The sequence below is a fragment of the Sciurus carolinensis genome, chromosome 3 (genome assembly GCF_902686445.1).
Source record: "Sciurus carolinensis chromosome 3, mSciCar1.2, whole genome shotgun sequence".
Lineage (NCBI taxonomy): Eukaryota > Metazoa > Chordata > Mammalia > Rodentia > Sciuridae > Sciurus > Sciurus carolinensis.
Genome location: NC_062215.1, coordinates 127983042 through 128000488, shown reverse-complemented (window position 1 = coordinate 128000488; position 17447 = coordinate 127983042). Strand labels below are relative to the sequence as shown.

General features: G+C 36.1%; 1 protein-coding gene across 6 annotated transcripts in view; it reads left to right on the top strand.

Annotated features, from left to right (window-relative positions):
• Znf385b (zinc finger protein 385B) overlaps window positions 1–13600 on the top strand; it is a 373034-nt gene extending 359434 nt beyond the window's left edge. For 5 of the 6 annotated variants that reach the window (XM_047545050.1, XM_047545048.1, XM_047545047.1 and 2 more), the window contains 4 exons: window positions 8062–8307; window positions 9352–9530; window positions 10083–10184; window positions 12138–13600. In XM_047545050.1, coding sequence (XP_047401006.1) covers window positions 8062–8307; window positions 9352–9530; window positions 10083–10184; window positions 12138–12356 — 746 coding nt within the window. In that variant the 3' untranslated portion in view covers window positions 12357–13600. The remainder of the gene's footprint in view (window positions 1–8061; window positions 8308–9351; window positions 9531–10082; window positions 10185–12137) is intronic. The other variant, XM_047545046.1, reaches the window with a different exon arrangement.
• Window positions 13601–17447: the final 3847 nt, after the last annotated feature.

Genomic DNA, 17447 nt, shown 5'->3' with positions numbered 1-17447 from the left:
GTGGTATTTAGCAAATATGAGGATAAAGTACCAATCACTTAAGTCACTTGCTTGAGATTAATAAGTCAGTCAGGGGAAGAACTAGGAATAGCTAAATGTTCCTAGCCAAGAAACCAGGAAGTTTTATTTAGCATCCTAAATATCACCTAGTAAATAACTCTACCCTAGTAAATTGCTCTACCCATCACTTACCAAGTGACCAGGCCAAAACTATAGTGATTTTTTTTATTTCTTTCTCTCTCTATCCCACATCTAATCAATCCATAAATCTAGTTGGTTCTACCTCTATATACTAAAACTGTTACTGGAATAAGGTCCATGCTGCTCAGTGCTTAGAAGCCAATATTTGGGAAGGATTTAAGTTTATGGAAGAGCCAGCCCTGAAGAAGATGGAGGGGCTATTGTAAAACCATCCTGGGGCACTCTGGGGCACAGAGGGCTTTATAGGGAGAGAAGGGAAAAGCAGAGCAGGCCAAGTCTTTGTCAAAGGCCTGTGTAACCTCTTTTCTTCTTCTTAGGTCACAATAAACCTCCACCTCCTGGGGCTAGCTCCTATAGTTCTTTTTATACAGATATATTACTTTCCTGCAAGTTAAACCTCATGGAAATTTACATGCTGTGTGTTAGTTGAAACTTAGAAATAAAGATAAAGGGACTTCAGAGAGTCTTTTCCTGCACTTGTGGAGTGGTGGGGAGAGTACAAAAGGTTAGAAAGTCCTGATTTTGAGGCAGCTTCTAAGGTCTTTCAATTTCTTTTAATTCAAAAGCATTTAATATGCCACAGAATCATACTTTGAAGTATTGTTTTCAAAGCCACAACAACAACAACACACACACACACACCTGGTTAATCCACTGAGTTAGACTTTGTCTTTTTAATTGCTAACTTCCGTGCTTAGTGAAGTACAAAGCACATAATAAGTGCTCATTAAATGCTTGTTAGATAGCCGAACAGCTCCTTTCTTATGATTACACCACTTAATACCATCCACCAAGGAATAGACATAACATGCCTTCTCTTATTGATGAGATCATCTCCTCTTTTATTTAAGTTTTAAACCTTTGTCATTTCTCAGAGGCAGAAAAATTCTTAGTGGTTTTAATTTATAAACTTGATAAAACAAATGTTAGCAAAAATAATAATGCAAGGAAATTTTTATTTCACATAGGGAACCTGAGACCTTCTTTACAGAGTCCATTAATCTTGAGAAATTAATCAAGAAGTGAGAACTCAGAAAAAACAGCATACAGAAAAAGTTTTGTTTGAAATGTATTTCTTAAAAGGCTAATTTCATTTGCCTTTGTAGATTACATGCCAAGTCATAGCTATTAAGGAGAAAAAAAAATAATTTTCTCTCCCTTTGAGTTCTTGGTTGGAACTGACCCTATAATAAAATATAGATCAACAAGAGAAAAACAAACAGAAGTTTATTAATATATATTCCTCATGTATACATGAGAAATTCTCAGAGGAATGAGTAAACCTCCAACAGGTAGCTGTGAAATTCAGATATAAGTACCACCTTCATCTGGAACTAGTAAAGAAGAAAGGCCAGTTATAGGCAAGCATCCAGGAAAAACACAGTAAATAAGGGTAAGGCTTGTCATATAGATTTAAATCTATGCCTTCTCCATTGGTGAGAGTGTCTAGAGATTCAGTCATCCTTTCTTTCTGGTACCAGGAAGGAAACACACTTACCAGTAGAGATTTCCTTTATAGATATAAACTTCCCTTACAAAATGGTAATTCCTACTCTGATCTCAGAGCTTCCACAGTGGCAACTGTTCTTCAAAATAATCCCTAAGTCAAAAGAGACATATTTAGATTTAGTGTATTCTGGTCTCCTAGACAACCTTTAAAGACAAGGTATTAAGCCAGGCATGGTGGCTCACCACTATAATCCCAGTGATTTGAGAGGCTGAGATAGGAGGATCACAAGTTCAAGGCCAACCTCAGCAACTCAGTGAGGCCCTAAGCAACTTAGTGGGACCCTGTCTCAAATAAAAAGCAAAAAGTGCTGAGGATGTGGCTCACTGGTAGAGCACCCCTGGGTTAAATCTATAGTACCAAAAAAAAGAAGTAGAAGAAGAGAGAGTATTAAAGCAGATTTATTTATCTAGTTCTCAGCAAATTTGCCCAACACATGCTGTTTTCAGTGGCATCATATAACTTAAATATACAAAGGTGTTACCATTCACTCAGCTTTACTCAATAATGTCAGTGGCTAGGATTGTGGCTCAGTAATAGAGGACTTGCCTAGCACATATAAGGCACTGGGTTCCATCCACAGCATCACATTAAAAATAAATAAATAAAATAAAGGCATTGTGTACATCTACAAATAAATTAAAAAAAAATAATAATATCAAACATTCAAGACGGTATTCCTAAGATTGAGCATTCTTAGGATAACAGTCCTCAAAACTGAAGAGCAATAAGAGCACTGGCTCAGGCTTCAGAAAATGTGCTCAAATTTATGGTCTGCTGTTTATTAATTGAATAACTGGACAATTTGAAAAATCTATTTAAGTATTTATTTTTTGTTTTTTAATAATTTGGGTGCTCTTTCACTGAGCTACATTCCCAGCCTTTTTTTAAAAAAAATGTTTATTTTGAGACAAGGTCGTGCTTTGTTGCCTAGCTGGCCTCGACTTGGAATCCTGCTTCAGCCTCCTGAGTAGCTAGGATTACAAGTGGGTACCCTGGCACCTGGCTTTCTATATTTTTTATGCTGTTGTCAGTTTTTTAAAATTACTGACTTATAAGATTGCTTTATACATATATATAGTCTGAACAGGTGTCCTTTATCAGATATGAATTTTCTCCCAGATTGGAGCTTACTTTTTACTTTCTAAATGTTGTCTTCTAGCTGGGCATGGTAGTGCAAACCTATAATTTCATCTACTCAGGAGGCTGGGGCAGGAGGAGGATCACAAATTCAAGGTCAACCTCAGCAACTTAGTGAGTCCCTGTCTCAAAATGAAAAATCTTTTTTAAAAGGGCAGGGTGTATAGCTCAGTGATTGACCATACTTGGGTTCAATCCCCAGTACTCCCCCAACCCCACCTCCCAAAAAAGGCAAAAGATTTAATCAAATGCTTCCAAAAGAAATAAATAATTGACTAATAAAATCGTAAAAAGGTTCTCAATATCATCAGTCATTCGGGAAACAGAAATTAAAACCACAATAAAACACTATCACATTTCCACCAGGTACCTGAAATCAAAAGCACCAAGTACTGGAGAGGACATGGAACAATTAGAATTCTCATACATTGCTGATAGAAATATAAATTGATACAACCATTTTGAAAACTGTTTTCAGAATCTACTAAAAGTAAATACATGAATATCTTGTGGTCCAGTGATTCTACTATGTATATATACTTAATATAAGTAAGTATCTATGTCTACCAAAGAGCATACATTAGAATATTCCTAATAGCATTATTCAAAATAGCAAAAAACTGAAAACATTCTCAATGTTCATCAATACCAAAATAGATAAATTGTGGAATAATCATTCAATGCAGTTTTATCAAGCAATGAAAAAAAACTTCTATATGAATAGCATGGATGAATTCGCTGGTAATGTATGAACTAAGCCAAACACAAAAGAATAGAAATTGAGCAACTCATTGTATGAGGTTTAAAAGCAATTAAAACTGATCTAAGTTGACAGAGGTGAAAATGGTGGTTTGGGGAGTTATCAAGTGATTAGGAGTTCAAATAAACCTTTTGGGGTGGTGGGAACATTCTATATCTTGATATGTGTTGTGTTTACATATGTAAAAATTCATTACAATTTATTACTGATCCTGGGATGCAGCTCAGTGATAGAGCACTTGCCTCATGTACACAAAGCCCTGAGTTTGATCCCCAGCACTTCAGAAAACAAAATGAAACAAACAAATTTAAAATACTTTTTAAAGGCTATAGCTGTAGTCCAGTGGCAAAGCACTTGCCTAGAATGTATGAGGCCCTGGGTTTGATCCCCAGCATCACAAAACAACAACAATGAAAAATTTAAAATTAAATTAAATTAGGTACTTTACAGTATATAGACTATACCTCAGGAAAAATTAAAAGTATGGGTAGTAACAGTTTCTGCCTCACAGAGTATGCAAAAAAAATTAATGAGATAATAACAAGTTACAATAGAATCATAGGTGATTTTAATTTTTTAAACTTTTTGTCTGTCTTTATTTTCTAAATTTTTAGTGAACACAAAGCTTATTACATTAATAAAATTAAACCTTGTAAATAGAATATTGAAAATATGATATGACTTTCAAGTTCTGATTCAAAATGTAAGACCTGCATTGTAGTAGAATATTATTTTGATCATTTTAAAAATTAATACCTATATATGGACCTGACTTCCATCTACCAATAAGATCAGTTTCTTAAAACTGCCTCCAAAACCTCTGGCACATTCTTTTTATCTTCTATATGAGTTATTAGTCCTCTAAGTACTGCTTGAGAAATATGGTGCTACATTTGATGAATAAGGTGGATTAATTTGAGTAAAGCTTTTGAAGTAAGAAGTAAGGATAACAAAAATTTAAGACTGATTTTCTTCAAGTGGTTTATTAACTGCATATGATAAAACAGTCCCAAATGGAAGCATTTCCAAATGTCTTTAAATTTGAAAAATAAGTGAATTAATGTCAAACCTCATAAGGAGGGCACTTTACAGAAATATATCCACTTGCATGCATAAATTTTGGGGTTTTGTTACAAAGGGCAATTCTGATGTAGTTAAGCAAATCTTGCTTTAAAGTCCTGTAGAATAAAACCTTTAAAAAGGTGTTTGAGTAATCAGGAAATAATTAAGACAGAAGACCTGCTAATTAACATTAGGTGAGGGAATACTTGAAAATGGAATTCATAATAACTAGAAGTTCCAGATGACATGCATCTTTATTAAAAGAAACAGAAGTAAACAGTACATTAATTGAACTTTCAAATACACAAAATAAGGAGACTTTAAACAAGTCAGCAAGGAAAGAAAAATAACAGTGGATTTTGATCAAAATATCAAGTCATTGAGAGGAGAAATTTAAAAATTAGGCTTTGAAGTTTATAAGTTTACATATCCAGAAAGAATGCCACAATTTAAATATATAACAGCATGAGTGACTTTCCTGATGTTAGGATCTGTTTTACTGACTAGTTGGTATCAATCCAAAAACAGAATTCTCTGAATATTTTGAAACCATTTATACATTTCCAAAGTCAAAAATTTTCCTTAATACTCTGAAATTAAGACTCCAACCTACCTGGTGGAAAACAATCAAAACATTATTTATCTAAATTTTAGATCATGTAAATGTTAAGCACACTAACTCTCTCAACATACTTTTAAAGGGAAACGTCAGTCCTTAGTCTATATTATATATCCTCAACTCTATTTTAATAGACCTGAGATACTCTCTGCCTTTTGGCTCATTTGGACTTTATAGTAATAGTTCCCCTACTTAGTGCCAGCTGTATGCTCCACTTCCAGGTGTTCACCAAGTTAGCCCTGAGATTGGAGCCTCTAAGCATGTCTTCACATTTTTGCTTCTAGCCACTCCTGTCTTCCCTTTCTTTTCAACCCTATTCTATGCTTATCTAAATCTGACCTTCAAAACCTTTGAAATGCTGCTTCCTTAATGAAAAATGTCCTTTTCTTCCCAAGCAGAAGTAATCATTTTCTGCTCCACTCTCTCATGCCTCTTACTAGTTTCTATCATAAATTAGAGGTCTCTGAATGGCTATCTCATTTCCCCTCCTAAACAATAACTTTCTTAGTCTGTAATAGTTTGCTTACTCTTCTCTTCTGTGTCTGGCACATTGTCAGCAATTGTCATAATGCTAACATGCTTTGTTAATGAATAAATTACCCCTTTTATAAAGAAGTTATAAGAAAGGGTATCTGTTTAATTTTTCTTAAATAAATAGGGATATAGAGAAAAACAATTTTATACATCTCAATATCACCCAAATCAGTGATTGTTCAACTGAACAGCTATTTTCAGTTAAGGGAAATATGCTTTAAAATTAAGTGGCAATTGTAAAAGCGATAGTTATTTCACATCTACAGTGATTGTCATGTGCTTTCGTAATACTAATATATTAAGCCCCGCCCCTCAGTGCAGAACAATTAGTCACCACATGACCATCAGTTAGAGAAAACAGCATGCTTATTCATACTGCCTTCTACATTATTTGACCTTGATGAACTTCAGTTTCCTCATCTTAAAAATAAGAAAAACCATTTTTAGCCATGCCTATTCTAATTTGTTTTGAGAGATCATAAGATAATGTGATTAATAGCACTTTATGAAGTATAAAGTTCTACACAAATATAAGGGTATATGAGGGACATTAATATAAGGAACTTTAAAAGGGTAATGTGAGGGAATGTGTGAGTAAATGACTAAAATAGGTCAAATTCTTTCAGGTCAAATTTAAATGAAACACCAAATGAAATGCTTGAAGCAAGGAAAGATTTTGGTGTGCAATAACTTAAGTTTCCATCACAAGAAACTGAGTAATTCCAAAGGGGAAAATATGAAAAATACTGAATTATTTTTCTGCTTTATGAGTTCTGTAAGATTGCAAATTTAATCTGAGAGGTCCTTATAGATGAAAGAGTTACAAATCTAAAATAATCTCCAGGCTAATTTACTCACTATTACCAATTAGGAAGAATGATTTTATTTCCTTCTCTCATACTATTGAGGTCAGCTTATAGAAGTCTAAGTAAGACCTTTTCCACGTAGATACTTCATATCATCTGAAGTTTTAATATACTTGCTTAAAGGAAATATGGAAAGCAAAACTCAAAGATAAGGAAAGATCTCAGCACTCATTTATTCTAAACAACACTCAGATATCTAATCCCTCTGTAGCACCCTTACTATGTTGGTCTTGACATGGATGGATGGATCCAACTCAGGGAAAAAAATGGAATTCAACTGCTGATCCACAAACCATACACAGAACTTTATACCAAAAACAGAAACACAAACTTGGTTGTCATTCCCTAGATACTTGGAAAGGTTTCCTTTTGGTCATTTTAAGCCAATGGTGTACAGCTCTGAATTAGCTAGGGCAATTAACAAATGTTTTTACAGTTTTAATTCCCTTTTTCTTTTAATGAGAGTTAATCAGCATATCTATAGATATTTTCTGAGTACCAGCTTTTGTTATTGCCTACAAAACTCATTTCTTTCCCAAAGGAGTCACTGAACAAAGTCTGTCTTGAATAGCAAATGAACACTGAGGAGATAGATAACTATTAAAGTCACTTTGACCCTTCATGGCGTGCACATGGGCCTTGAGGATTATAACCATTTAGTAGCTACGTGATCTAAATGCCAAGATGTCTTTAAATGAGTTGACTAATCTTCATATTGTGCTTAGGGTTAATTTCATTATTTAAAAAAATTTTTTTAGACTGGCAATAATTAATAAGCACAATGAATGGAACCTTGTCTCTTGTGTTTTGGATATATTGCATTGCCAAAGAGCAAAAACTTAACTAATCATGACCAGAATTAACCATGTTTCTTCCCTCTCCTCTACTTCACAACTCAAAGTTAAAAATTTAACTTGGTATACAAATTCAATTTTAGCTTTATATTCTGTCATAATTAAAACATGAGTAGTCAAATTAGACTAACATTGCCTACTGACTTCTTTCCTGTAGCTATCATATCATGTAATCATATTAGAGGGTAGCTGATGTCGTTATATATTGAAGACTTCCCTGGAACATAACTAACAATGCCAGGAAATCAGACAGAAAGATGCTTTTTTTTAAGGGGAGAGCAAACTGATTTTCTGAGAAGTCATCATGATCTTGGGGTGACCTAATATGGAAACCAGTGGCATGGAATTCTGTTTAGATCAAGCTCTATGAACTCAAATCTGCAGTAGAGTAAAAACTACGTATATATAGAAAGAGTTTTCTATTTGATACAGAAATCAGTTTTCTGTTTTTAATTCCTTGATGATTTAATATATTTGCATGATGTTTGGATCTTTAATAACTCCTGTGTTTCCCTTAGAAGATAAAGGAAAGTTGAAGGCCAACAGTTCCAGTCAGCCCTCAGGCTCTGAAGGTGGCTCATTTCTCCTCAAATCTGGCACAACTGCCCTGCCACCTGGGGTAGCTACTTCGCCCTCCAAGAGCACAAATGGAGCACCAGGGTCTGTTGCTGAATCAGAAGAAGAAAAAGCCAAAAAACTGCTCTATTGTTCACTATGCAAAGTGGCCGTGAACTCCCTATCACAGCTAGAGGCACACAACACAGGTTAGCAGCTATCTTTTGAATTTAAATAATGTTTATAACAAAACCCAACTTTTCCCATCAGAATATCACACCTGTTATTCAGGTATGAAGTGTAAGTAATGTCTTCTCTACCATTTGAGTTCAAAGGAATGATTTTTAAAAGTATGATCATAATGTCTTTAGAAATAGCAAAGCAAAAACAGTTTGAAGATAAAACTCATTCTTTTCTTTATTTCCTCAAAAGCATCAAATACTTTCCATAACTCAGTTTTGATGAGGTGACAGAGAAGAAGACAAAAAGTTACATACAATATTCACTGCCACACACTTATAAGAGAAAAAAATGGAAATAAAAGTTTATCAGTAAGGAAATACTGAATAAATTATAGTAACCAAATATGATAGAACATGTTAATTGTTAAAATGTAATGATTAGAAAATACATACGTGATTTGATATTCAAAATTTTCAGGATATTTAATTAGTAAATCCAAATTCTGAAAATATACATTTGTTAGCATAGCAAAAACAAACAAACAGAAAACAATAACAGTAATTACCTGTAGGTGGTGAAACTCTTGGTAATCTTTATTTTCTCAAACTTCTCTGTATTTCAGATATTTTATTCTATACTCATGTTTTCCCATTTTTTATAATGAAAACATATTGAATTTATTAGTAGTATTAAAAATGATCCTAAAAAGGCACTGAGAACTTCAGCCTGAAGATAACCTTCTCAAGGATAAGAAAATAAAGAGCTTCTTGCCAGGCATGGTGGCATATGCCTATATTTCCAGCAACTCAGAAGGCTGAGGCAGGAGGATCACAAGTTTGGGACCAGCCTCAGCAACTAGTGTGGCCCTATCTCAAAATAAAAACTGGTGATAGAACTCAGTGATAAAAAGCCCCTGAGTGCAATCCCCAGTACCAAATGAAGAAGAAGAAGATGAAGATGAAGACAGAAAAAAAGTAACAAAAAGAGAGAGAGAGAGAAAGACAGAGAGAATGAGTTTGCTTCCTACAATTCTTAAAAAGCTATTTAATATATGCCTCTTTCTATTTTAGGATCTAAACACAAGACCATGGTTGAGGCACGTAATGGAGCTGGTCCAATTAAGTCCTATCCTCGACCTGGATCAAGATTAAAGATGCAGAATGGCAGTAAGGGATCAGGACTACAGAACAAGACATTTCATTGTGAAATCTGTGACGTTCATGTTAACTCAGAAATTCAACTCAAACAGGTAATGAAACTAGTGTACGCAGTTCTTTGGCATTACTACTTGACTATCTCTATCTCCTCATCTACAGAATGTTTCTCACTGTGCTCACAGTTAATTTTACTAATCTTTATAGGATGTATAACTTTTGCAACATAGAAGTGCTCTGTGGAAGAAGAAGTCAGTATCCAATAATTGAGCATCTACCATTACTATATGTCAGGTTCCAACCTAGATGTTAGGGATAGAAGGATGGGCATAAAAACCACATAGAGCTTACAGTCCAGCAGAAGCCTCTGGTAAGTCTTCCAAGTCCCCAAAGCCTACGTAGGAAGGTTGATTCTTCAGTAACAGTGAAAACACCAGGAAAAATCGATAAGGCCTATAGAGAACAGAAGATGAAAAGGAGAAAGTTATAGAGAACCATGGGAGGGGAAGCAGGTCTGAAAGAAAGTGGTAAAGATATTACCCAAACCATTGGAAGGATGAACTCAGAGCTGGAATGGAGAAACCAGCAACCTCTGTGTAGGAAATGTATCTTTCATGGATTTAGCTTATGCATCAAACATTTTTCAGCACATTTCTAGCCGGAGGCATAAAGATCGAGTTGCTGGGAAACCACTGAAGCCGAAATACAGCCCTTACAACAAACTCCAGCGGAGTCCAAGCATCTTAGCAGTAAGTTTACCTCATCTGCTCACCCGTTTGGGGAGGGCAGTCTTGCTGGGTTGGGCAGGGGCTATAAGGAGGGCCTAGGGACCAGTGGTCATGGGAAGGTTATGAATTTATCTGTTTTATCTTGACCATTCCAAGGATTGGACCTAGGACCTCACACATGGTAAGCATATGCTCTACCATAAAGTACACCCCCAACCTAAAGGCTGTGAATTTAAACAACCCTCATAGACAGAAATTATAGAATGAACTGCTTAGTTCCTGCCACAGGACAAGAAGTAAGCTCCCTTAGGAAAGAGAAACTGAACCTCTTTAAGAGTTAATGCCAGTTACTTTATATTAGGTTGAGGGGAGTGAAGGAGAGGGAAGGGATATAGGGGAAGGAACGATAGTAGAGTGAAACAGACATTATTACCTCAAGTACATGTATGACTGCGTGACTGATGTGATCCTGCAATATGTATAATCAGAAAAATGAGAGATTATACTCTATTTATGTATGATCTATCAAAAATGCACTCTACTGTCATGTACAACTAATGAGAACAAATAAAATTTAAAAATTAAAAAAATAAAAGAGTTAATGCCTAGCAGGGTGTGGTGGCTCATGTCTATAATCCCAGCTACTCGGGAGCCTGAAGCAGTATCATTGCAAATTCAACATCAGCCTGGTAACTTAGGAAGACCCTGTCTTAAAATAAAGAACAAACTTAAAGAGGAACTAATGCCTTACTCTTTACCAAGACCTTATCAGAAGACTACCTTTTTCAGTATATAAGCAAAAGCAAAGACTCAGGACAGGGCAAGTGATGCCTGAAGAATCCTGGAATGTGTTGAACCCAGGCAAAGAGGTTGCTTTCATAAAACAAAAATCCATCTATTCAATTTAATATCCTTGTGTTTCTTGATGTGTGTGCGCGCGCGCGCGCGCGTGCGCACACGCGAGCACACACGCGAGCGTATGCAAGACGGTAGTGTTTGTATTCCATTCTTTCAGGCATGGGTGGTAATAGCCTATCCTACCTGTTCTCAACGTGTACTGTTTTCAGTGTTTTGCAAAAATACCTAGGAACTTCAGCAATAGGTGTCATATAAATACCCAGATGGATGGATTTCACACTCTCCTTGGGACCTGGCCCAGCTTGGTATTCAGTCTGAGATGAAGCGGGGATTGGCCAGCTGGAGGTGGTGCTGAGTTTACCTTCCAGCTTCTCCAAAGCCTCCACTGCAGCTGCAAGCTGGTGGTATCTGCATTAGGCAAACCCAGTTTGCACATTTCCTCCTGATTGCAAAAGAGAGAAATTAAGGATTGATTTCTTACTTCACAGGAAGATTATACTCTGGGACCCCTTTAAATAGAGAAAGTTTCTAGTCCACTAACAGTCATTCCCAATAACAGATACTTAATTTAGCTAATTTTTCAGGTAATACTCATTAAGTGGCAAGGGAGAGGAACAAATTGACATTTTTATTCTATATTTTTACTCTTACCTGGGTCCCTAATGGCCTGAACTCCAGTTACCTATCTAAGTGTAGTTTATCCAAGAACAGTGAAGTGAAGGATTGTATTTCTCAAAACAACAAAAGGAAAAGCAAAAAACTTCACACTAGGTCACAAGATGGTTTAACACAAGTATGAATTTTGAATTGAGATCCATTACTTAAGCAGGAAACTTCCAGGTATGTTTTATTTTGTTTTGTTTCTTCCTACTGATCCCCTTTGTGTCTATTCAGAGAGGTGCCCTTTGCCCTAGTGCCCAGGATCAGAGACCAAAGAAAGACTTGAAATGGGAGTAACTCAAAATAAAGCTATATCAATACCAAAGACACTGAACCAGCTTGGTGAAAATAATCACTTCTTCACTTTTGAAAGTAGACTTTTTACATTTAAGATGTCTCTATGGTGCTGTTATTCAACAACAACCTCATCCCATTCCTGGTTTTTTTCCTCATTAGGCAAAACTTGCATTCCAGAAAGATATGATGAAACCTTTGGCCCCAGCCTTCCTCTCCTCGCCCCTGGCGGCCGCAGCGGCTGTGTCCTCTGCGCTGTCACTGCCACCCCGGCCATCTGCCTCGCTCTTCCAGGCACCAGCCATCCCTCCAGCTCTCCTGAGGCCAGGACATGGGCCTATCCGCGCCACTCCTGCCTCCATCCTGTTTGCCCCATACTGACATCTACAAGCCCCAAGACCATCCAGGCCAGTAGGAAAGTCCAGAAGCCAAGCCAAAAGGATTTCAGCAACTTGAGCATTTTGTGTTGCCGTAAGTACCCCACCTACCCACCAAATGCAGCCCACCACCTCAAGCCCCAGCTCCAGTGAAAAACAAATCACTAGATTCAAGAGTGCTTTTATGGACCCATGTAATAATTTCCGAATGTGAGCAGCACAGTCTCCCTGTTCCCTCCCCCACTCTACCCCATTTAATTGATGTATCTGAGAAATCTGGGTGTTGGAAAATGTATTGGTCAGAAAGCAAAGAAAAAGAAAACCAGTCTGTATTTTCCTTTGGGTATGATCAGGCTTAGAAACAATATGGAATATTTTCCTGACAGACTTGAAAACTAGGATCTTCCTCAGATGTCTGTAAATAGCTCTGGAATCCAACCGGGCATATTCTATTGTGGAAGAAAAATAGAACACAAGTGTTTACTTGTGAATACCATATTACCAACGGATCACGTTTTCTTTTTGGTGTACTCTCGTCGACAGGGATTGTGTACTGTTTTAGACCCAAGTACTGTTGTATCCTGTGTAGTACTAGATCGTATCTCTTGTCTGATTTCAACATTTTTAGTTGCTGTGTAAATGTTAGGAAGCAAAATAGCTTTGAATTTTCTCTGTAAGAGAACAAAAGATAATGTATTTTCTTTATTTCACATTTTATTTGGAGATATTTAAACAAAATAGAAAGCCATATAACATAGCTATAATTACTACCTGTTTGCTATTTTTGTCTAACTTATTTTGTAGCTTCCTCACCGGTTTGAGTTGCTAAGCAAATATATACAAACACAAAAAGAGCTTCCTAAATTGCACATTTTGGCACCTCCTGTGCATTCTGCAAGAAGACAATGAATCCATGTATTTCTACGTAATTATCTTCATTTTTAACCTGTTTTCATTTGTAATGATGCTACATAATTTTGTGGCTCCCTAATGCAATAATGTACAGAAGATATAAAATTTATAATTGAACAATTTGTCTTTCTGTTCACTGAATATGTTGCAGGTCATGCTCCCATGCCCCCCTTTCAAAGTTGATATCAACAAGACTAGGATGTTTGTGATATCAGGGGCAAGAAGTACAAATCAACAAAATAGTGAACTCTTTTAGAGTATCTATATCTGCAATCTGTAAATGGTAAAATGTCTGTGTATTTTTTTAAATGTACCTTTTCAATAAAAGCAACAAAAATAAAAATCTGTTTGTATTTCCAGTATTATTTTCTCCTGAGACTCCTCTAATTTGAAATCACCTGATGAAAGATACTTAGTAGAAACAAAAATTGCTTCTTACGTATTTAGCATTTTTAGCTCTTATTTTCTGCATATTTATTTGTCATGTTTATTCATTGCCTCATGAGGTGGAACATGATTGCTATTTCTTCTCTGAATCTCTAAGAAGTTGGGCCAAAGTTATAAGTTGTCCAAAATCATGGTAGCAGCCTGCTAAAAATTTTTGACTCTGATTTTTTAAAACTCACTGCAGGCCTTTTAGATCCCTAACTCTTCTTTTATTGGTGTCCATGGTATTTATAGTTTTCCTCTTATAGAATTTTATTCCATTCCTCCCCTTTCACCTTCTCCCCCAGCACACCCTTCTTTTCTTTTACCTCTTTCTATTACTTTTTAAGCATAACAATCGCTGTTTGTTTTGGTGATCTATTCCTGCTCAACAAGCTGCTTTAAAACTTTGTAGATCAGAATGACAACCACTTGCTTAATCAGGATTTCATGGGCCAGGAATTCCAGCAGGGTTTGGCCAGGCTGTCCTGTTCCCCAGAGGCATCAGTAGACTTCCCTGGGTATTCAGCTGGCATGTGGGCTGGCATGAAGGGGCCAAATGGCTCCACTCACATGTCTACCCACAGGGAGTGGCCAGACACTTGGGCTCCACTAGAATGACCTACCAGAGAACCTGCACGTGAGTTCCCAGCATCCTCCTTGTCACATCATCAAAGATGAGATGTCATCTTTGTCATCTCCATCAAAGATGTCATCCAACTATTCAAAATTGTTGCCTTTTTTTAAGCTTATAAACAGGTTAACATAGAGTACAATAAGTTACTAGTGCATTTTCAGAGGCCTAGGTGGAAACCAAAGACTTCTTATGCAATTATCAAGAAACTCCCAGCATGTCGCTTCTACTGCATTCTATTGATCAAGAAAGTTTTTAAAACCACTTCAGACTGACGGAAGAAAATTAGATTTCATTTCTCAATGTGAAGAAGAGCCACCATCTTTAATCTACCATACTGCTACAGAATTTTGAGGGGAGTGGTAACAAAACTATTTCAGATCCCCTTCCTCCCCACCTGAAACCCAGACCCTGCCAGTTTTTATAAATAACTAGGATGGGAGATACTCATTTCTAAAAAATTAAGGCCAGTGGATGGCAGTGTAGCTGTGATGGCCGATATAGACTTCCTCCATCAAAGATGTCATCCAACTATTCAAAATTGTTGCCTTTTTTTAAGCTTATAAACAGGTTAACGTAGAGTACAATAAGATTCCAGTTAAAAATTCAGAATTTGGGGTGTTTATTTTTTTAATCTGACTCATTTGAACTGTAACCAATATTGGTTAAACTTGGTTGAACCATGGGATATGATTTATAGACACATGTTCTGATGGAATTTTCTTTAACACTTCGGAGAACTTTTTATTTTTATGGACTTCAGTGGCAATTATATTTGATTTATCTTGCCTTATCCTATGGCTCATTGAAGCTTACTGCAATCCCCCAAATTTTTTAAATGTCAATATTGAAATAGACCCAGAAATTTACTGATTAGATTTATAGAGTTAAGATTTTTAAATCACCTTGGGGAGGAAGTACAATAGAACAGCAATTAATTAAAATGCATGCCTCTGGAAAAAGCTGTGAGTGGCTTCAAGCAATGATTTAGGAAATACTATTAAACAGATATATCTTATCCTGAGCTCTGATTCTGAGACATCAGAATGGGTCAGCCCTGAGGAAGGTGTATATATTTGAACTAATACCCCTTCCTGTGCCATATCTTCTGGGAGAAGATTCTGACTGTGCCCCATGTGAAAGTTGAAAACCACATGACTTCCCTGACATAGTCCACCTCAGTCCCTGTAGAATTGGAAAAGTGGCCTCAGGTAGTGTTACCTACATAAAAAGTACCTGATTACATTTAAATTTCAAAATACAATAATTGTTTAGTTTTTTTAATAATATTTATTTTTATTAATTTTGGTATGACATTCTGCTAGCATAACTATATCCCATAAAGAATGATGCAATATTCGGGAGCATATTTATACCAAAAATTTATTTGTTTTTTATCTGAATTGCTTAGGTGGACATTCTGTGTTTTTATTTGGTAAGTCATGCAATCATTTTCTCAGGAGCATTTCTTTTCATCTCAGGTACTATAATGCTTGAGGAGAGAAGTTACCTCTTGGGTATTAAAAAGTAAATAATGAGGTTTTGAAAGGCACATTGTGAAGTACACTTGCAAACAGGCCGAGAAAGGAACTTGTATGAAGTAAACATCAGCAGTTATATTGACAATATGTAGGAACAGGACAGGAAGAAATGTAGCCACAGATGCCTTTTTACCAAAAGCTACTCCAATACCTATTTAACAAAATTAAATTACTGGAAAAGAAAAAAAAAATTAACTTACATTGTACACCAAATGCACAATATATGATTTTCTCCTTCTCTGTCCCAAGAGAATTCTGGTATAGAAACAGTTATATGGAACAGCAGATATAGAAACAGTTACATGGAATTTTTCTCTCAGAAAATGCTTTCAGGAAAACTGCACTATAGTAAATGTGTGAGAGAAAGAACCAAGGAAATTTCCACTGGGAGAAAAAAACATACAAAGAGGAAAGAGCTGATAGAGCATCAGGTGGAAATTCTTTTATGCTAAGACTTTCAAAGGATGTCTAAAGAGACTTACTGAGGTGGGGAATATTCAAGGACTTGTCTGGGGAGTCACTGGAAGCAGGCTGTGGGGAGGTGAGAGGTGACCAGGAGCTCTTTCATGGATAAGGATTAGGTCAGTATCGAGACATACACTCTTCTTCAGGTAACAGCACCTCCAGGAGGGCTGTGTGGATTCTGGCTTCTCCTAGCAATGTCCCTTCCTTCAGATTCTGTTTTATTAATATGATGATCCTTAATATCAGAGTTGACATGGCCTCTTTGGGAAAACAGCAGTTTCTGATACCTTGGTGGTTAAGGAGACTATGTGTGGTACAGATTCCACAAGGGACACTCATCTTTGCCTCCTTCCTTCCTTCAAGTAATTAGCTCCATGGGGGAATTCATCAGGGACATGACGGTGCAGCTTCTCAGCAGTTACGGAGTGTGACTAGGGAATTAGCCTCATTTCTTTGGCTGAAATTTCTAAAGCAAGAGTGACAATATGTTGTATTCTTATTCTACTCTTAGCTAAGTACTCAAAGTGCATCAAACCTCTGGTTGTCAGATAGAATTCCTTCTATAGGTGCAATGAAAATATCTTCATGTCACATTGTTCAGTTTAAGAAGTCACTTATCTACAGATGATTGGACAAGCTTGCCATTAAGCACCTGCTTTTCCTTTTTATTATACTGAAAAATCAAAATTAGGATTGAAGACAAATAAAAATAACATAATTTGCCCTCAAAAAAACCTGAGTTCAAATCCTGACCATGTCATATGCACATTAGGTCTGTGAATTTTATGACAGAGAGAATTTTATTTCATTTTCCCACAGCCTGTTTTTCACATACATAAAAAAGACATAATGGTGTCCAACTCAGGGTGGTTCTAAGAAGCAAATAAAATTAAATAGGTGAAAATATTTTTGTAAAGTTTAGCATACTCTATAAATTTTCAAAATAAATGTAAAAATAAAACCAATATTTTTCTCATTTTTGATTTCTGAATTTTAAGTTTCTCTCAAATTAGCCAATCTGACCCAGATTCAGAGAAAACTTCTTCTGTCATGAAGAACAGCAAACTCATTAATTATAACTTTATGTTCCTATTCTAAAGACATAATTCAAATAGAG